Here is a 22,780-nt window from a genome sequence, read left to right on the forward strand (position 1 = left end):
TATAAAATATACTATAATCAAATATAGAATCTGAAATAAATTAAATAGATTGGTAAAAAAAACAATATTTAATTAAATAATATAATTTAAAAAAATTAGTTTTAAATTTCTGATTTAATTATTAAATAAAATGCTTAATTTTTAATCTTCCTAAGTCTTAAAAAGTTAAAGTTTTAAAAAAAATACGATATTATTAGGAAATATGTAAGATTACAAAATCTAATTTAATTTATAAAAAATAACAAAAAATAATGAAGAATATAAAATATTAAGATAATATGTTAAATTTCATAAAATTTAATCAAAAAAAGGAATTCTACACACTTTTATTTTGGTAAAAAAAACAAGTAGAAATAATTATTCTACAGTAAAAATATTATTTAGTACTTTACCTGTATTTCCTAATGATTTTGGTTCAAATAAATACGTTTTTTAACTTTTAGATTTCTAAAAATTTCATTTAGAAAGTCCAATAGAGTATCCATAAGGAAAAGCCCTTTAATTTATTGAAAATTAATATGGAAAATTAACAAAAGAGAACCCAAATATAGAAGAAGCGATATGTTTTTTATATATGAATAGAATTTATTCAATTAACTTAATTTGGCTAGCAAATATAGAATAGAATTCGATAGATAAAATGAAATATTTAAACGAAGACTCAAAAAGTGAATTCAAAGTGTTAATTAATTCAGAAAAAAAGCTTTCTGAAAAAAATGTTTCTTTGGAATCTTTTGGATATTATTTTGTTCATTAATAAAATGATCTATTGATTGTTTGTAATGTCAATAAAAACGTTTAAAAAGAATTATTTATCCATATTCACTTTTTTTAAGTTTAATATTTATAAACTCATTTAAATTTTGAATATTTAAATCAAAACTTTTTAGAATAACTTTTAAATATAGGAAAATAAGAATACCAAATGTAAGTTTTTTAACCTTAAGAAATTGATTTTCCAGAAAAAATAGTGGATTTATAGGAAAAAATAGATTTTGGAATTTCTAAATTGTAAGAATAATATATAATTTTTGACGATAAATATACTAAGATGAATGATTTAAAAGAAAAAACCGAAAAAAAATATATTGAGACAATAGAAGAAAAGAAAAATATCTATTCTTAAAAAATAAACAGAATAAAAAATAATATAGAATTAATATAAAAAAACTTAGTGATTTAGAAAATCTTACAAAAGATAAAAAAAAAATAGTGATTACTGTCCCTTAACTAAACTAAAAATTTATTTAAAATTATAAATAATCAGAATAGTGTTTAGATAAACTATTTTAAGACTTACAAAAATATTAAGAAGAAAGAACAAATCTTTTTAAGAAAAAATAAGACCAAATATAATAATTAGATCATTAGAAATTTCAAGAATTATAAAATTAAATAGATGAAGTTTTAAAATAATCTGCAAAAAAAATTAAATCTTTATAATAATAAAATTAATATTGAAAAAAAAAAAAATATTTATTTTTATACATAAACAAATAAAAAAATTAATCATTTATTATTATTTATAATCTCTAAGCACTCTTTTTCAACCTCCTCTATATCAAATATTAGTTGTTTTTTATTAATTTTAATCTATTAAATACTCTTTCCGAATTCTTAAATAATTTCTTCTTTAACTTATTAAATCCAAATACAAAAATCACTCACAAAAAGCGTATTTAATAAATATCTAGGTTCGTTTTTTTCAAATATGCCATAAACTCCTAATAAACATTTAAGAACTTATTTTTTTCCTTAAATAAATATCTCTGCTACCTCCTTCTAAGTTTAAACACATAAATCGTAATTTCTAACAAGAGGAAAGACAAGTGCTCTTGAAAAGCAAGCACTTAATATATTTTCGATACAATCTTCAGAAAAAAAGCAAGAAAAAGAATTCGAAATTTAATTTATAGTTTAACCACTTTCACATGAAAATTCGCCTTACATACATTTATATTCATAAACATAAGCAAATATAATATCAAGTAATTCTAGTAAGCATTTTTTTTGATTTTTTATAATAAATTCTTTATTAGGAAGTTTTTTTAAAATAATAAATTCTTCATTTGTAAAATAATCATTATTTTTTTCTTCTTCTTTTTAAATTTTTCTTAAATAATTACATTTTATATGCTCTTATATTTCTTCGTTCTCAAAAGTATCATATGCATAAGTATCTTCATCAAATTTCTCCTTTAAATAAAGGTTTCTTAAATCCTTTCTATCCTTTTTTGGGATTTAATCAGGATTTAAATTTCCTATTTCATAAATCTCATCTTCTAAATCATTAAAAAAATCACAAAACTAATCATTAAAACCATAATTAAAATTATTAATACGATTACAAATAACTAATTATTCATCAAATTATTCTTCTAAGCTTTCTACTTCTCCAATAACTTATATTTTAGGAGCTCTTTTCTTATCTTTTTTGGTTTTTTATTCTAATTTAGTAATTTAGAGATCATATCTAAATCTTCGAAAAACTCTCCTTCGTTTTCTTTCAGTAGATTTACTGTAAGCTCGTATTTTTCGCAATCATATTTAACCGAAGAAGGTTCTTCGACATACTTTAGAGGATTTTTAAATGCTATAGATAATAAATAAGGATGAAGAAAATACTTAAATGTATTTTAATCTATAAAAAACTCTGAGTTTGATATTTTAACATAAGGTAGTCGTATTAATATTATTATATACTTTGTATCTTAAGATATTTTAAATTAAGGAATAATCATTTTTTTTAGTTTATATAAGAGTATAGCTTTTTTTAATTAATTTTAAAGCTAAAAAAAATATTATTAAGAATTAATTATTTTTGAATAATGTATTTTTATACTTGTCATTTTTTATATATAAATTTAATAAACAGTTTCTAATTATTATTTCAAATAATAAAGTATATATATAATAACAAAAAATATAAAATAAATAGTGATTTTTTTTTTTTTTTTTTTCATTTTCTTAAAAAAAATTCATCACCTTCGAAAATGTACCCTAATTTTTCATAAAAAGTAATATTAGAAGCTTTACAATAAAGAGATAGTTTTTAGCATTTTTAATTTTCTAAACCAATTCTATTTAGTGCTTTTATAATTAAAGAACCCCAACCTTTTCCCTATTATTCTTTAGTAGTAACAATATTTTCAATGTGTCCTATATTTCCAACAATATTTTTTTCAATAACAATAGTTCCGGCAGCAACAATTTTTTTTTCACTTAAACTTTCTATTACTATATTAATATAATTAAATAAAGGTTAATCTTATTATTCGAAAAATTCATTTTAAAATTATTCTCTTGAAATTTATGGGGCATCTGTTAGATTTTATAAACATTAAAAGTAAAATTTATCATAATCATCTAATTATAATTCTCTTAAAGCATAATTACAGTCTATTTAAAATTAAGATAAGATAATCTATATGGCGGACATTTTATTATTAAATATTTTATTTTTTTGTTTATTATAATTAAAAAAATAATATAAATTATAATAAATAACATTTTTTTTATTTTATAAATTTATTATTTGTTAAAATTGAATTAAAATATATAAGATAAAACCTTTAATAAATTAATTTATGCCTTATAGCCCCTCCTTGTCTCTTTTCACCTCCACTTGGAAATAATCTAAAAGTTGTTTAGAAAAAATGATGAAAAAACGAGTCTAATTGAAAACTGTTTTAATTAACTACTATTTACAAATATGATATTTTATTTCAAATAAATATTAAACAGATTATAACTTTTATAAAGAACTCATAGCATTTTTTAATATGTATACTGATTTTCTATAATATGAAATTATTATTATATAATTTTTGTTAAAACAAAAAAATTGAGTATTGTAAATACTATATTTATATATATATTCAAATAAATTTTAATTTTATTATTTAATAACTTTTATTATATTATATTTTAATAAGTTTTTATAAGATAAAAATATATTTTGGCTTATAAAATTATTCTTCTTTTTTTTTTTTTTTTTTTTTGTATAATTTTAATATTTATGTTATAGTGCGAAAAACCTTTTCAAAATTCTTCTTACGTTTTACTGTTTGATCTTTTGATAAATGAGGTTATAATAAATTCACTTTTTACTTCATTTTCAAAAAATTCTTATCTGTATTAATTGAAATAAAATTTATATATATTAAAATTAAAAAATACATAGATGCATTTTTATCATCAGAGTTTTAAGATTTATTTAGTTCTTATTTAACTCCAGTACTTTTTTTAGTTTAATTATCTTATTCATTTTTATTTTATTGTCCATCGCTATTAATAGAATTATCAGTATTATTATTTTTATCACTAGGTTCTGTATTTTAATTGGCAATATCATGATTCTCATTTTTAATATTTTCAGTCGTACATTCCTCATCATCATCACTAAAAACATACTCATTATCAGGATTTTATTTTTTATTCTCAAAATAATTATTAAATCTCTATTTTTAAAAAAATAAAACTTAATTCAATAAAATAAAAAGAAAAATACTTAACATATTTATTCAGTATCTATTTCATTGAAATTAGTATCTTAAATTTATTTCTAACTTATAATATTTTCAACATTTTCATTAGCCGCTAATTTTTTATTTTCTCTTTCAGTTATTTTTAAATACGTTTCTTAAACATATTTTTACCAAATTAAATTATTTTCTTTATATTAAGAAAAAGCTTTAGTATTTTCTTATATTTTTCTAGCTAAATTAGTTAAAAAACCCAAAAATCCATTTTTCTCTTCTTTTTCTTGTGAATTAATAGCAATAAACTCAAGTATATTATTCTCTTCAAAAATATATTTTTATAAAATTTAAGATTTTTTCTCATTTATAATTTAAATACTTTCACTAAATATTTTCTCTATATAAAAATGTAATATATTATTCCAAGGATACTAAATCATTAAATTTTATAAAATTTTAACCAAGCCAGCTTCTATTAATTTATTAATTAATTAAATATTTTCGCTTTTAAATATATGTGCCATAAGTTCTGCTATTTTAAGCTTTCCAAAACCCAAAGGAGTAATTTATTATTTATATGAAGTCTAAATTTTATCATCTACCTTATTATTAAGGTAGTTAACTAAAATTTCTGTACTTTAGTTAAATGATTCAACTGCTGGAAATACAATTTCTTCATCATCTTCGAATATTTTTTCATTTAAAACTTCATGAGATTAATCACAATGTTATTTTATTTTAGAATTATAATAAGCAACTAAAATACTAAGACTATTAGCCGCATATCCAACCGAAAGAATACAATTATTTTAATCAGAAATAACATCAAAAAAAGATTAAACAAATTGTATATTATTAATATAATTATAGCATGTTTTAAGTGCTTTGTTATGTTTACTTTATTAAACTAATTCTTAAAAAATTTCCTATAAGATTAGAAAAATGTTTTCTTTTTCATTAACATCACCGCTTTTGAATTTTTGGTTTAATAAATTTAATAATGTTTCTCTTTATTAACAAAATTAGTCTACTTTATCATCTATATGAAAACCTACATGTATTATAAGTCTAGAAATTAACTCCAAAATACTTTTACTTCTTACATTATTTACAAGGCCTTCTAATATTTCCTTTTTATCTGAAATATAATTATATATTTCCCCACTATTAGTCATCAAATTAGAAAATATTTTCGCGAAATAACCTGCTTGGGTTTCTTCGATTTCCTTATTCTCAATTATGAACTTAAATATTTTATTTAATAACTATTTACTGGTAATTTCCGTTACTTAATTTTAACTTTTTTATTTTGTGTCTTTTTAATTATTTATTTCTTTTTTTTCCAATCTTTCTTATTTTTCATTTTGTTCGATTTGAAGGCCAAACGAATCATTATGCTTTGCGGCTATATTATTTTCAGAATTTTGATCTATTAGGTTAATATTTAAATTAAAATATATTTCTTCTATGCCTTTTAAATTAGAACCTAATAATTCACTAGAAACAAAGGGATATCTAAAAAAGAAAAAAATAGCTTAATAAAAATAAGCCTTTTTTAAATATAAATTTTATCTTAATTTACTTATATAACTTTTTCTCATCATCTCCTTCTTCATCTGGCATATTTATAGCATAATCTAAAAGCTTATTAAATATATCAAAATTATTTTTCAAACTTTATTATAATTATTTTATATTTAATAACAAATTTATTTTAATATTAAATTTCAATCAAAATTTATATGAATTTTATTTTTTACAAGTTAATGAATTTTATTGGGTTTTGCTTTACTTCATTTATTATGTTTTCTGTATTTAATAATTCCTCACATGTCAAATTTTCGATGCTTAAAATTTATTCTAAATTTGATGTATTATCACATCCATATTATTACCAAAAAGAACTAATAAACAATTAATTTTATAATATAGTTAAAATTTATATAAAGACAATATTTGAGTTACTTAAAATTCATAATTTTTATATTTTTCTTTTTTTTTAAATATTTGGATGAAATATAAATAGTATTAAAATTTTATTTATAAATTAATTTTCAAATTAAAATAGCCTATATATATTAATATTTACAAAAAGGTAAAATAGCTTATAAATTTAAAAAAAAAATTTAAATGATAATTTAATAGAAAAGATTAAAAAAAAAATCGATTAAAAATTATAAATAAAATATTTTGTATTTATTTAAAATTAATACTTAATAATTATTAATTAAAATTTATTTAAGTTTTAAAATTAAAATTTATAAATAATAAAAAAAAAATTAATAAATATAATATATAAATATAATATGTATATAAATATAATATATATATATAATATTAATGATTTATAAAACATAGTATAAATATAAAAAAAATATGGATAATTTATATTTAAATATAAATATTTCTAAAAATATTAATATAAAAAATAATAGATATAAAATGACAAAAAAAGAAAAATATTAATAATAGATAAAAATATTGAAAATATAATATAATTATAAAATAATATAAATATAAAAATAAATACATCTAAAAAAATATAAATATATAAATTTGTATATAAAATTAAATATAAATACATAAAAAAATTCATAGATATATATATATATATATATATATATATATATATATATATATATATAAATTAATTAATAAAAATATAATATGTATATTTTTTAATACTATTAATTTTTCTAATGGTTTCTTTGATAACTAATTTTCTTTATTTTTTCTACTATTTATTTAATATAAATTCAAAAAAAATTTATAATATTATTATAAAAATAATAAAAAATGTAAAAAATTTTAAAATAACAAGACTCAGCATCATCTTCTACTAGTGGATTTGAAAAAATAGAAAGTTAAGAGTTTTAACTTAATAAAATTTAAATATTTAATAGGAGTAGCTTGGGTAAATTTAATAAATAAATATAATTATTAACTTTTTTTATTTACTTTATATTTTTAATAGCTTTAAGATTGACTATGGATCCTAGAACTAATGATTGTTATTAATAAAAATCTTTGAAGAAAAAAATGTTAATTTTAAAAGATGCTGTTTTAAAGGAAAGAGAGTTAAAAACTGAATCAGATAAAAAAAATTAAGAATTAAAACGAAATTTAGAATAGGTTTAAAAGAATTTAATTTAAATAGTAATATATATTTCTATTTAGTTTTTTAAAAAATATTGTTAATATTATTATAAAATAGGAATAGTTAAATGCAAAGCTAATTTAAGAAATTTCAGACTTAAATGAAAGTTTAATTAGAGAATAATTAAATAAAGAAGTATTTTGTTAAAAAAAAAAAAAAAAACTATATATATAATTTTATTTATCATATTTATTTATTTAATTTAAAAATTAAAAGAAATATTTAGATTTGTATATGAAATTAAAAAAGGAAATAGAAAACAATTAAAATAATAATTAGAATGATTCTTTCTTTTAAGAATTAGTTTCAATATTAGGCTTTAATGTGTAAAATGATTAATAAAATTATAAAAATATATGCAAAAAATTATTAAATGAAAACAAATATTTGAAAGAAGAAAATCTAATTCTTAAAAATTAAATTGATTAATAAAATTAATAAAGTTTGGATTTAACTGCATTTTAGAATGAAATATTAAATTTGAAAAATGAAAATATTAATTTATTAAATTAAAAAATAGAGAAGTAGAATAAATAGATAATTAATATAAAAGTGCCTAAGTTGATATTTAATTATTAAATGAAAAAATATAAAATTTGGAATATAAAAATAAAATGTTTTAAAAAAATAAAAATATTTTTTATACTAATAATTTTTTTAAAAAAATTTAGAAATTAATCTAATAATGAGAAAACATTACTTTTAGAAAAAAACCTCGAAATTTAATAGCAAGAAATCTCTAAACTTAATCAATATGTATAAAATTATAATTTAAAAAATAAAAATTTAATTCGATTTAAAACAAAAATAATTCAAATAATATAGATAAGTTAATTAGATTAAACAATTATGATTTTTAATTTAAAAAAATAAGGGTAATAGCAGATATTCCCATGTTAAGTATTTTAAATTATTATTTATAAAACATATACTTATAAAATAATAAAAAAAGATTATATGTAAAAAAGACCCAGAAGGATAATCAATAATCGATATTGATTATATTGAAGAAAAGTATATTATAAATGCTGACGATTTGAAAACTAGTAAGGCTGATTACGAGCCAGAACCAATATTAACTTTTTATTTTAAAGTAAATTCATTAATAACAAAAAAAAATATTTAAACTAAATAAAAGAAATAAGATAAATCTTTATCTTTTATTGGAGGAATTGATTTAAATAAAGTTCATTAGAAAATCTAGTAAATATTAAAAAAATACTTTAAATATATAAATAATAATAGAACTTTTATTCTAAATGCCACTTCAAACTAAAATTCGATTAGAAGTTAATTATAGAAATAAACATAATAAAAAGGATTAATAGGAAACCTCTATTAATATCTTAAAAATTGATATATACTTTATAAATAAACAAAAAATTATTTATTAATAAAAAAGAATTGAATAAATTTTATATAATATATATATATATATATATATATATTTTCATTTATTAATTAATTTTTATGTACTTCATATTTTATTTATTGACTTTACTTTTTTTATAATTAATTTTAATTAAAATTAATATATTTATTTTATATTTATTATTTATTTCGAAATTCTAGTTTAAATTTTAAATTTATTTCAATATAAAATATGTCCAAAACTTTAGACGGACTTAAAGGTACTAAAATAAATATAAAAAGGATAAAAATTCAACTATATTATATATAGGAGGTGAAAAAAGTATTTATATTATTTAATATATCGTAGTTTTTCATTAGTTATCATTATTTTTTAATTATAATATCTGAAAATAAAAAAAAAATCGTATTAATATATCAGTAGAATGTAAAATTTTCTTTTAAATATATTTTTTAATCTATCAAATTCATTAGATGTATAAAAGGCAGAAAAGTAATATTTTTAAATAATATAATTTTTTATTTAGAAACTTAAAATAAATTATAGGAGATTTTGGTAAATAATATTTTGAAATTACTCCTTATATAAATAGTGAATTAAAAGATTACAATAAATAAGAAAATTAATAATTCATGAAAGAATTAAACTAATAGTAGCAAAGAAATAGCAAATATACTAAAGAAAATTATCAATATAATTAAGATAACAATATCATAAAAGACTGGATTAAAATATAAAAGATACTGATATAATATATAAATTCAAATAAATTATTAAAAAAAGATAAGAAAATATAAATTACCAACCATAATAAAATTGTATATAATAATAATAGATATATTTACTAAATAATCAAAATTATATATTTATATGGATGAAAGTAAACTACTAAAAACAAATATAAAATTAAAATTGCATAATCATAAAGATGTAAATATAAAAATTAATAAAACTGATAATATTCAAATTTTATATGATTATTTAAAAACTAAAATGAATTAGAAATTTAATATATAACTTTCTGAAAATAGAAATACTACTACTGTGAATAATCCGTTTTAATTTTAATTTTTTTTCTTGTTATATTGCTAGATAATAAAGAATTGGCTGTATAATAAGAGGATTTAAGTATGTCAATTATTACATAAAATTTGAATAAATAAAAGATTAAATTTTAAATTTATCTAATAATAAATATAGTCAAATATAATTAAGTTTATTTATATGAAAAGTGTTTAAATTTTGTTTTTAGAAAATGAAAATATGTTTATATAATATTATTTAAAATATTTTAATTTTAAAAAATAATTTTAATAATAATATTACAATTTTATTAAATTATTTATTATTTTTAAATAGTGATGAATTATATGTAAAAATAATTATGTTTAAAATCAATCATTATTTTTCATATTTTTCACATTTTCCTGTTTTTCAGCTCCACCTCCAATATAACTAATACTTTAGGAATTATTAACAATTTAAGCTCTAGTAGAATTATTAGAGTCATAGTTAGTAAATGATTTTTTGCTTTAATTATTTTTCTTAGCTTTTTTAATATTATTTTGCATATAATTTTTATTAGATTATCCTTAAGATCTAAGATCTAAATGAGCTTCTAATTTATCATTAATTAAACTTTATTCGGGTTAAGGAGGATCATATTTTGGTAATTTTCCTTTTACAAGATATGACCAATACATTTCTTCCGTTTAAATTATAAGTTTAGCAGTACGAGTTCCTCCATATTGAATAGGGGTAAACGAAACGATAAAGTTAGTTCCATCTCTTCCATAGGATTCTAAATTTCCACTTTTAGGAAATACAGTAAATTCAGTGTCAGATTCTGAAGTAAAACTAGCTGTAAAGGAGGCAAACTACTTAGATTTATTTGTAAGCTTGAAAGAAACTGATTATGTTTTATTCAAAGATGAGGAAATTATTATTGTATCATCGAATTCTGGTTCTGTAGCTTCGAAGCTCATAAAATATCTTTTATTTAAAATAAATAAATTGTTATATATATATTTAAAATTACCTCCATTTACCACCTGTTTTTCTCAATACATGAAATTCGATAGTTGTTTAGAAAGGTTTCAAAGGAGTGAATTTTAATTAGAACTCTAATTTGTCGTTTGCATTGGCAATTTAATTTTTACTAATTTTAATATTAATAGATTTCTCAATTATTGTTTTTAAATGTTCTTCTATACCTTTTAATTCAAAGGAAAAAATATCATTTTAATTTAAATTATCATTAATTCCATCTAATTTAAGTGAAAATTCTTCATCTAAGCTTTCTCGGCATTTACATTTAAAAGATTGTATAATTGTTTATTAATTTAACTAAGTTATTCCTTCTATTGGATAAATCCATTCTATTTTTTCATTCATTGCTACTACTATTTCACAATAATACTTTGCTATTTCATTAGGAATAAATGAGAAAGGAATATTTAAGGCCTATAAGGCTTCTATTTATGTTTGAATTTTTTCTTCCTTTACCTTCTTACCTTTTAATAACATTTTAAATACCTTCTTACTTTCTGCTTATGCTCTCATATATATTTATATTTATATTGATTCTTTTAATGGATTCTTAAATTATATTGACGATGAATAGTCTTTATTTATATTAACATGTATTTATCTTGTCTCATATTTATTTGGAGGAATTCCTGTACCTGAAAAATAATAACTCCATTTTCCTATTTCTGAAGTTAAGAAAGTTATTTCAGCCTATTCTATTATCTTTTATTATTTATATAAATAAATATAATATCAAATAATTATAAAATAATATGTTACATCTAAAGTAGAAGGACTATACTTAATATAAATATCAGTTTATTGGAGTGGCTTAAGTACAATATCCTGAGGGAAAACTTCAAAGTTCTAACTGTTAGAGCATTTAGTAATTACTTTGACTTTTTTATCAATAGGATTTTCTAATTTAATAACATATTAAGAATTTTTTCCTAACTCAGTTTTAAGAATAGGGACTTTAACTTATTAGAATTCATCACATTATAAATTTAAATCAAACCATTTTTCTCCTAAAATCGAATTAATAAATGCTATTGAGCCTTTGTTTTTTCCAGCTTATAAAGGACTATATAAAAGTGTATAAATTTTAGCTTAGTTAGATTCAATTTAAAACACTTAATTTCCAACAAGCCCAACTCCATTAATTATAACATCGAAAACTACACTATGAGGAAGTGGATTTAATATTTCTATATCAGTTGCACAACTTTATCTTATGCTGGTTTATATGTCAATAACTTTTTCAGCTGCAGGACCTACAGTGTTAAGGGTAACTGTAAACCATTAATAAATACCTTCTTATTCTTGAAAAGTTATAGAGCCTGTATATTAACCACTTAGAACTGGAGTGACTGAAATGTTATAAGAAGCTTTGGCTCCTGCTTTTATTTTCAAAGAAGGGGGTCCTTAAGCATTTATTAAATCTGTTTCAACTTAATAAGTGACATCTTTATCTGTGTAGGGATTTTGAACTTAAATTTCATGTATTTATGATTGCCTTGAAATGCATTTTAGGACTATATGGTTTTCAGCTAAAGGTTCTAATCCTTTTCCTTTTAGGGTGTATTCATAAAGATCATTTGTGATTATGTTTTATAGTTGAAGTTTACATTCAGCCTCACAAATCCATTTAGGTTTGAAATATAAAAGGAAATTTGTTTGAGATTTTTTTTTTACGACAAACTCTTTACTAAAATTGGCCGAGGCTTAAAATAAATGATTATTTATGAATCTAGGTTCTCTGAAAAACAAAACTTTTATAGTCCAATCTTTTTCTGAGTCATTTATAATTGGAATTTCTTATGTTGAAGTTTATCTGGCAGGTATTTTGAATTCAAGTATTGCTTTTATTGGTTTAGGATTAGAAGTTACTTCTAGTCTATATTTTCTGATATCTGTTTTTGCTTTATTATGCAATGTCAACTCTAATTTATAATCTTTAACTGGATTTTTGAAATAAAATGACAAAGGGAATCTCACTAATCCAAATATATTATTATTATCAATTACTGTATTTTCCAAGTTTTAAGATTCTTTTACTATACTTCCTCTAGTATTATTATTATTATTACTGCTAGTATTTGTTTAGATTAAAGCTACTTGGTTTAAAATAATATTCGGAATTGTAAAACTTTAAGGTATAGTAATAAAAGATACAGCTGGTTAAATTTCTACTTAAAACTGTCCTTATTATTCTAAATTAGTACCTGGAAAGTTAATTTTATCAATATTTTTAAGAGCATATTTATCTCCTTTTTAATATTTCTCTTTATTTTTTTCTAGCATTAATTATTCAATTTGCTTTCTTGCCCTCTTTTAAGCTTCATTTTAAACATTTAATTATATTTCGATATTTGTAGTTGTTTCAATATATATAGGCTAAGAATTTAAAGGAAGCTTAATTATTTCTGGATACATTAAAGGTGAATCTACAGTTCCTATAATTTCATATTAAAACTCTCCTATATTAGGGTCTTTGAAAATCAAATAACAACGCTAAGTTTACATGATTAATGGAATGAAAAGTATATTAATATTTGCGCTACTGTTTTTTTTTATTCTTAATTTTTAAGTATTATATTATCTACAGAAAAATGAAGGGAAAATTTCTTCATCATGTGTTTATATTTTATTAGAGTTTTTGAATTATGGATTTCTCTTTGTCTTTGAGTTATTTTCATGTTGTATTTCGGGTTTTATATGAATAATTTGGACTTCATATTCGCCATCTTAAGTAATGCTTTTATTTGTGACTTAAATTTAATGTCTGTCATTACATTCATATAAATTTGAATTGATATGAATTATCTTTTCAGAAATTCTTCCTTTTATTTAAGATTATAAATCAAAAACAATAGCAGCTGTTTAAACATTGCTTTCTTTTCTGTTTGTAAAGAAAATTCGAGCAGTAACCATATCACTAACTCTGGATACGAATTTAACTCTAAAAGAGTATTCTTTTTTCGGTTCAATCATAAAAATATCTTCTGAATTTAATTAAAAATCACTATGACCTACTAATCTTACTTAATACCAAATAGTCCTTTAAGTAGGATTACTAAGAGTTATAGTCCTTACTATTTCTTCTCCTAGGATGCATGAGAATATTATAGGATTTTCTTTTGGAATATAGTTAGGTAAAATATATATCATTTATAAATTGAAAAGTATTAACTCTCTCATTTATCCTTTTGTGAAATCTTAAACTTCAAAATAAGTATTAATACCTGTATTTTTAGCTACTTCAAGTATTTTTTCTGCATTTTATTCTTAATCCTATTGATTTTAGCAATCTCTCTTTATATTTTAAAACATTTTGCTTGTACTTTTTCCCACATGACTTTATATTAAATACTAAAAGAAAACGCAATCTTATAAATCTTATTCAATATTACATAATTTTTTACGAATTAAAGGATTAGCAATTTCAGTATGGATTTCAATCCAATATAAAACTAATTATTCAGCTTAAGAAAAAACATTACTTTTATCAATACAAGGGGGTAAGTTAAGTTTTTCTGTTGGAATTCCAGGAAGTTATTTGAAGGTTTTAGGAACTAATCTTCCCAAAAAATAGATTTTAAGTATTTAGTAGAATAAAGTTATCCAGCTATCAATTTATAAATAAGTGAACTTTTAATTAGACATCCTTAAAGCATTTTGGCTAATTAATTATGTTTATTATTAAGGAAGCATTTTTACATAAATTAAATAGTCAGTATAAACTAAAAGAAATTCTGGACGAATGTGATTTAACATAGCCCCTTCAATTTTAAGTTATTAAATCAAACATTCATATTAATGCATAACCTTTTTTATTCTTTCGACTCTTTTTATCATTTAATCACTTTAATATTTAAATGGAAAGTTTTGTTTTCCTGTTAAAAAGGTCATTAATTCAAATATCTGACTCCCGTGACTTTAAATTACACTTTAAGGAAAATGAACAATTGGTTGTTATAAAACTTAATAATTAAGCCATCTTTTTATATGATCAATTGTTTTATCAAGCAAACCCATTGCAATTGATTAAAATCCAAAACTTTTATTAGAAGCTACTGAAGGTACACCCATGTTCCTTCTATTAATTTCATGATTAAAAGACTCTTCATTTATATTTTCGATATCTTTAAGGAAGATAAATCCTTCTGGAGCAACTTAAAGCTGCTATTTAGCTTCTGGATTTCTTTAAAAATAAGAATAATTCGTAAAAATACTATTATCACTAGTTCCTGAAATATTAATAGAATAAATACGATCTAAATCATCAATAAATTCTACTCTAGTAGTAAAAGATAGTGGTTTTTTAGAAGAAAATAGTGCTTCTACTTTGATTCTATGTTTAGTAATTCCCAAATTTTTTCCTTCAATCCAATTAATAGTAACATTAATAGGTTAAATATCCTAAATAATTTTATATTTAAGGTTTAAATTTTCATAACCGTCATTAACAATTCTAAAAATGCATTTCGATTGCACATCTAAAGGAACAGCAGGTAAAATAATTTCTTTTCTATCAAAAACTAGCCTGGGGAATGCTGCTTCTCCTTTTAGGGAGATTTCTACATAAGGAACTTCTTCTGATATCTCATCATCTTCTAGAATATATAAAGGGACACTCTTTTAATATTTGTCTGGAGTATATGGATTGAATAGTGCATCAATCACTACTTAAGAATTTCCTTCTACAATACCATTACTAGGAATTATATTGAAAACATTATCAATACTTAAACTACTTGTATCTATTTTCCATTTCATAGGCATTCTACTTGGATTATTTAAAGCTATTTACATAGAGCTAGCAAAACATTTATCTGGTGTAGTAATTATTTTCCTTTTAAATTCACAAATTTAAGGATCTATCAGAAATTTAGGATGCAAACCTTTACACAGAATTCTTCTTTCTAAAGAGCTTATAGAACCATATCTAGAAAGAGTTAAAGGAAGATAAAAGTCATATTTTTATATTTATTTCGGGCAAAACTTTAACAAAAAATTAATTTTACTTTAGGGAAAAATAGTTAATTTATATAATTTATTTTTATTTTTATTATTTTTAGCTTCAATAGAATCTAAAGAATTATATGAAGATTAATTTATTGACCTTTCAATATCATCTTCTTCTTCTTCCTCATCTATTTCTTTATTTTTACTATTATCTTTTTTATCATCTTCTTATTATTAGTGTTCTTCTTCATGTACCGAATTTAATATTGATTCTTCATCTTCTCCATCAACTTAAACTTCTAAGCATTCGACTCCTTCTTATGCACCTTATAATTCTTAATTTGTTCTCATATCTAAAATTAAATCTGCTGGAATATCGCTTCTGTTGACTAATAGCATTTTTTGAATTCCTTAATTTCCTAATGTCGTTAAATTTCCAAAATCAAAATACTCTTCTTGAATCATTACTTAAGGAATTATTACTTCTGCATAAAAAGGAGCTTTTAAAATCTTACCACCTCTTATTAAAACACTTATTTCTCCTTTTATCTCTTTTTCTTCCTTACATAAAAAAGTAACTGTTATTTCCTTACTTTCATCTGGACCTATTCGACCTTTAACAGGGCTTAATGTTACACATTCAGGAGTAGTTTATTCGTCTATAGCAAATACTGCTTACATTTTTGATTAATTTTTTATAAAAAATGTTCTTAATACTGTTTTTGATACACATACTTATTTTAAATCCAACTAATTCTTTTTATTGATTTAAAAAATTATTAAAAAGCATAACTATAAAAATAATATATAATTACAAATTTTTAAATTTGACATTTAGCTTCTTAAATGATTCCCTAACACTTCAACTAAAAATCCAATCCATCAAAAGTTCTAAGTGTTAACTTTTCTTCTTCGATTCTGTTAGTGGGATTGTAAAGAGCTTTATCAGCAACTTATTATTCCTATAAATGTTACTACTATTATTATTACTATTATGTTTATTGTAATTATTAATATGATTGTCTTTATTAGTTATTATTGTTATTTAGTTATTAATTATCTTATTTATTAGTACCTTATAATTAAGTAGGCTTATAAATAACATTTAAATTAATATTAGAGTAAGCAGGGACTTCACCTTTTTCAGGAACAACAGTAAATATTTTATTAGGAGTGTGAAACCATTCAAATTTACCTGGAGCATTTCCATTATTGGTAAGTTTGATAGTTTCTTTTGTAAACATTTCATGATTATCATCAAAAAATTACATTTTTACGAAACTTTTTGATAATTCTAATCTAACAACTTGAATTTCTGCTAAAACTTACAATTCAAATGTATGTTTTTCATTAATAATATATTTAACATTACTTCTAAATTATCCTAATTTAAAGCTTTTAAGTACTATTTCAAACCCAGCATCCTGGCTAGGAGGTACAATCTACATCTTTTAATAAGTTCCAGCTAAATCATCACTATCAACAATTAATCTTACAGAAATAGCTTTTCTTAAATCGTTTCTTACTGTAAAATGTTTTATAATAGTCGATTTTATGTAAACCTATCCAAAATTAATATGAATAGGCCCAGCAAATATTTTTTTTAATGATTCCCCTTCTAATAATTAATTAACTTCTCGTGTTTCTTTATGATTCACAGGCTATTCATGCCATTTTTTCTTTATACCTAAATTTGCATCAGGATTAAAAGTTTTTTCAAGTTCTTCATTTTTAAATGGTATATAATTACCAATAGGTTTATTTACATAAAGAGGTTCATCAACTACAGGTAACTATAATTATGGAGAGTCAATTCTATTTTCAATCATTCCTACTTCATATGCAAAATCTATTGGAGGAGGCTGTTTTGCATCATTATCTGAATCTACTAAAGTCGTAGCTTTATCTAAAACTAATGATTAATTTCGATAACCTAATTCTTGCATTTTTACTGATAATTATTCATATTTTTATTTTATTTTTGCATTATTTTCTTTTTTTATTCTTTCTTTTCTATGATCTCGTACAATATCGTTATACTTTTTCTCGTTCTCATATTTTTTTATAATTGTCTAATCATTAATTTCTTTAACCCATTAAGGTGTTTCATTTATACGAACATCATACTATTTTTTGTTGAAAAAAATTAATATAATAAGTATTTTTAAATAATAAAAAAACAACCATTTTTTTGTTTTTTCTTTGAACATTGCTTTTTCATCGATATATTATCTTTCACTTTAAAAGTCTTCAGGAAGGCTTTCAATGCCTCTTTTAAGTATTTCTTTTTTAGCAATATCAAGGGCTTTTCCAATCATTTTAACACTAAGAACATATTATTTATTAATAAGGAAAATTTGCATATTTTTTTCAAAAGTTCCAACAGCTTTAGGAAAAAATCTAGCATTAAAAAATTATTTACTATTTGCTTAAATAACTTAATTATTTGGGCTAATTTCAAAATAAGGAATTTTATCAAAGCAAATCTTAATAGGTATATTATTATTCTTATTCTCTATTCCGAATTTGAAATCGCGATAGGCGTTTACGCTACAATCTCCAAATTAGATAAGGCTTTTTTGCAATTTAACTGTAGGACAAATACCTCTACCAGTAATATGTAAAATAGTAGGTTATTCTTTACTATCTTCATAACAAAATAAAGCTGAATATGAATAGTCCTCTAGTTCAGGCAATAAATCTTCTTTTTGTAAGCTATAAGATTAAGCCCAAAATTAATTTTTAAGTGCAACATTAGATTTGCAAGTAAAAATAAGTTTTATTTTGGAATAACTTTCAATAACTCCTTCCGAAGGACTTACACTCATGATTTTTTCGGTCTATTCTTTTCCAACTTCATTAGGAGTTTAAAAGCTGGTAATGTCATCAGCTGAAAAGAGTAATCCGAACCTAAAAAGACTTTTAAAATTGAATTTATTGGGTGTATTATTTACTAAAAATCCTTCGATTTTCCTCTCTTCACCAAAATAAAAAGTTCCAAAATCAAATTATGTGCATTAATTGCCTTTATTATCAATAATAAATTTACTAAATTCAACACAAGTAGCAGTCACATCTACTTATTTTTGTAGGCATTATGCGTCTGTTTTTACACTTATGAATCCTTTAAAAAGGCCTGCATCAGGACTATCAAAAGAAATTCCTGCAGCGTATTCTTAGTTTGGTTATACCATAAATTAATTTACTTCGATTTGTAAATCTTAAGGATCCGATGATTTTAATTCTACTTTAGCAGCTATACTTCCTTCATTTTTGAAGTATATTTTATCTTTTTTTTTTTCTTGTACTTTTACAAAACCTTTTTTTATTATTATAATTACTTTTTTATTTAAATAATATATACCTAAATTTATAAATGGTTCAAAAATTAATTATGCTTAAGGCATATTTGCATACAAAGGAATTTCTTTACAAAAACCCTCTTCACTTACTATTTTTAAGGTGTCTATATAATTGCCTGGAGGAGTAGTTTCAAAAGTAATAGTTATTTTAATTGCTAATCCAGCTGTAAGAGGGCCTTAAAGATCGTAATCAGCTTTAAAATACGGTGTTGTAGGTTAAAATACGCGAATTCTTCTAACTTTTTTTGTTAGATTTCTTACCTTTAAAATTACTTCATATGTTTAGTTGATTTATATATTTTTGAAATGAATTTCTGATGGAAAAACTTCTATCGGGTTTAAATTAGTAAGACATTATATTTAAGATTAATTTAATTTTTTTTAGCCAGTAACAATAAAAGGTTTAGAACTATTTTCATCGTTTTCTTTGCTTTGTATATTTGATTTGATAGGACTTTATTGCCTTTGAAAATTAGGCTCATTTTTTATTTGATTTTCTTTGCTTAAAAATGTAGTTTGCTATTGATGTTACATTTTTTTTAATTTCAAGTTTTGTGAATTTTTTTAATAATGATATTATTCTTTATGAAAGTATAGATTTAATATTTTTAAATGATATATTTAAATTGAAATTAGTTTCAAATTAATAAGTATTTATTTTTAATTAAATAACTGTATATATATAAAAATGTTAAATATATACTATATATATAAATTTTATTTATTTAATAAAATGCATATTTTAATATTTTTAAACTATTCCAATTAAATTTAAAGTAAACTTCAAAATATTAGTAATCCACTGTGATATATTTAGATTTAAATAAAATCAATCATATTTAAATAGCATATAAATGGTGAAAAAACGATAAAATATTAATTGCCATAGTCTTTTTTAATGACCAATACTAATTTATTTCAATATAAAGTAAAGATAATAAATATTTCATTTATTTAATGTTAGTATTAAAAATAAAATTACTGCTAAAGCGATTTTTATATTTAATATAAAATTTTTATAACACTATATTTATTTATCAAAAATTTTGTATTTCAATGAATAATAAATTATTTTATATTTAATATTAGTTTTTTTAAGTTATAAATATTGTTAAATAAATTTGTAAAAAGTCGTAATTTAACATAGCAAAGTTCCTATTATTCAAAATATTAATAAATAGGTTTTTATATTGTCATAATATATATTATTTTTTAATATTTATTTATTAACTTATGCAAATTTTTAGGCTAAACATAATTTACATAAATTATTTTAGATAAACTAAAAATTAATTATAAAAGGATGAAAAACTAATATCATATGGCATAGTTTTAAAAAATTAATATACTAAAATCATTGATTCTATTAATAAATAAGTTAATCTTAATAAATTATAAGAAAATAATAAAGTAAATCATTTTTATATAATGAATGAAAAAAAAATAGAAAAATTTGAAAAATTTGTTAAAAAATTGTTACAATCAAATTGATAAAAAATATATAATTATAGAATATATTAAAAATATAAATTAAATGCACTAAAATTTATATTTAAAGTAAAATAAATAGAAAAAATATAAAAGGGGACAGCAGTGTTATCAACAATAAAACAAAAAAAAGATAAAATAATAAAAATTAGTAATAAATTGATTAATAATTATAAATTAAAATTAATATTGATATTAATTAATATAAATTAAATTTATTCAGTTATTATTAATTATGAAAATATTAAATTATAACGATGAATAATAATATTTATGTTTAATTGCTATTAATTTAAATCTAAAAAAGAAAATCATAGAAAAAAAAAAATTAAGTAAAATTAAATTATTAAATTTTTTTTAAAAAAAATATAGTAATTTTGTTTAATATATAAAAAAAAAAATCAATATTAATTAATTAAAAAATAATAAAAAATAAATAACCGTTAAAAATAAATATCAATTCTATTTAAAAACATATAAAATATGTTAAAATTATATAAAAATATCATAAATATATAATATAAAAATAAAAAGATATTTATTTAAGAAAAAAAAAATTATTTTAAAAAATAAAATAAAAAAAATTATATTAATAAAAAAACTAAAAATAAAAATATATATTTCAAATAAAAAAATTAAAATAAAATAAAAAATAGTATATAATATATATTTTTAAATCTTTAATACAATATAAAAAAAAAAAAATACATATTAAAATATTATTAATTACAATATAATTTATATAATATAATATAAAATAAAATGTATATATAATATATATATATATATATATATATATTTATATTTATATATTTTTAATAATTTAATAATAATATAAAAAAAATTATTACATTTATTTATTCTTCTTTTCTTTTCTTTAAAATATATATTTTTATTACTATAGATATATTTTTTTAAATCTATATACTTTTTTTATTTATATTTTATATATTATAATTTGTATATAATTTTTTTTTTTTATTAATAAATCTTTTTTTTATATTTTTAGTATTTAAATTTCTTATATTAATTTATTATTTTACGTATATTTTATATATATTATTTATTTTTTTTATATCAATAATAATATATTTTATTAGTTTTTAATATTCACAATTATCTTTTATTTTTAGAACTTAATTATAATTTTAACTTATATTCATTACTTTTATTTGAAAAATATATATTTTTATATTTTTTTAATATATATTTTTTTATATATATAATTATAAATTTATATATTTTTTTATAATAATAATTTAATATTATACTTTTTAATATCAATGAATTAATTTATATTTTATATTTTTTATTTTATTTTATTTTTAATTTTTATTTTCTATTTATTTAACTTTAATAATTTTTCTTTTAATTATCAAAATAAAACATAATAAATAATCTTATAAAAATTTAAAAAATAACTTTTTTTATAGAATTTTATTAAAACAATATTTTTAATACTAAATTAAATTAACAATAGTAATACCAATTATATATATTATATATTTATCTGAATTGTCTTTTTAACAAACTATTTTTAGTAAAAATATCAATAGAATATAAAATAGATAAAATATAATATTATATTTATCTTATTAAAAGAATTAGATATATAAATCCATATTTTTATATTTAATTATTTTTTATAGTAAATTATATAATAATATTATTTTAGAGACAAATAAAAAAATATATTTTCATTTAGAAAAAAATATATAATAAACATATTTTATTTAAAAATTTTATATTAAATATGGAAAGTTAAATTTAATCAATATTACAAAATCCTGGATAATTATTAGATTAGAATGATCCTGAAAATAAAGAAATATAGAAATTTTTAAATGATTATAAAAATGAAATGCTTTAATAATAATCTGTATAAAACGGATTTTAAAAAAATAATTTCTCTAAAATAGATTTT

The 22,780-nt window shown here is 19.3% G+C and overlaps 3 protein-coding genes across 3 annotated transcripts, besides 19 other annotated features; 1 reads left to right on the top strand and 2 right to left on the bottom strand. All coding sequences in view use genetic code 6, as the record gives it.

Moving 5' to 3' along the window:
• Window positions 1-3,881: 3,881 nt before the first annotated feature.
• Window positions 3,882-3,924: a microsatellite.
• A 993-nt stretch (window positions 3,925-4,917) lies between these two features.
• IMG5_121440 (hypothetical protein) lies at window positions 4,918-5,586 on the bottom strand (the record flags this gene model as incomplete). Its single annotated transcript, XM_004032437.1, has 1 exon — window positions 4,918-5,586. One exon carries the CDS (start codon window positions 5,584-5,586, stop codon window positions 4,918-4,920), a length of 669 nt encoding a protein of 222 aa, XP_004032485.1.
• Window positions 5,587-6,762: 1,176 nt separating this feature from the next.
• Window positions 6,763-7,156: a microsatellite.
• Window positions 6,764-6,819: a microsatellite.
• Window positions 6,764-7,129: a microsatellite.
• Window positions 6,768-6,819: a microsatellite.
• Window positions 6,891-6,924: a microsatellite.
• Window positions 6,974-7,129: a microsatellite.
• Window positions 7,080-7,126: a microsatellite.
• Window positions 7,157-7,277: 121 nt separating the features above from the next.
• On the top strand, window positions 7,278-10,372 carry IMG5_121450 (hypothetical protein; the record flags this gene model as incomplete). The annotated part of the gene is made up of 7 exons (XM_004032438.1): window positions 7,278-7,395; window positions 7,456-7,637; window positions 7,696-7,773; window positions 7,855-7,964; window positions 8,310-8,394; window positions 8,591-8,731; window positions 10,370-10,372. The coding sequence occupies 7 exons, from the start codon at window positions 7,278-7,280 to the stop codon at window positions 10,370-10,372; spliced, it is 717 nt and encodes a 238-aa protein (XP_004032486.1).
• Window positions 9,003-9,044: a microsatellite.
• Window positions 9,055-9,086: a microsatellite.
• A 32-nt stretch (window positions 10,373-10,404) lies between the features above and the next one.
• IMG5_121460 (hypothetical protein) lies at window positions 10,405-19,902 on the bottom strand (the record flags this gene model as incomplete). The annotated part of the gene is made up of 7 exons (XM_004032439.1): window positions 10,405-11,002; window positions 11,049-11,761; window positions 11,819-16,762; window positions 16,822-16,983; window positions 17,110-17,918; window positions 18,246-19,325; window positions 19,371-19,902. The coding sequence occupies 7 exons, from the start codon at window positions 19,900-19,902 to the stop codon at window positions 10,405-10,407; spliced, it is 8,838 nt and encodes a 2,945-aa protein (XP_004032487.1).
• A 1,474-nt stretch (window positions 19,903-21,376) lies between these two features.
• Window positions 21,377-21,455: a microsatellite.
• Window positions 21,406-21,464: a microsatellite.
• Window positions 21,426-21,519: a microsatellite.
• A 102-nt stretch (window positions 21,520-21,621) lies between these two features.
• Window positions 21,622-21,669: a microsatellite.
• Window positions 21,670-22,046: 377 nt separating this feature from the next.
• Window positions 22,047-22,080: a microsatellite.
• A 64-nt stretch (window positions 22,081-22,144) lies between these two features.
• Window positions 22,145-22,195: a microsatellite.
• Window positions 22,148-22,205: a microsatellite.
• Window positions 22,149-22,201: a microsatellite.
• A 274-nt stretch (window positions 22,206-22,479) lies between the features above and the next one.
• Window positions 22,480-22,513: a microsatellite.
• The last annotated feature ends 267 nt before the right edge of the window (window positions 22,514-22,780 follow it).

The sequence above is a fragment of the Ichthyophthirius multifiliis genome, assembly GCF_000220395.1.
Source record: "Ichthyophthirius multifiliis unplaced genomic scaffold scaff_1120509250968, whole genome shotgun sequence".
NCBI classification, from domain to species: Eukaryota; Ciliophora; class Oligohymenophorea; order Hymenostomatida; genus Ichthyophthirius; species Ichthyophthirius multifiliis.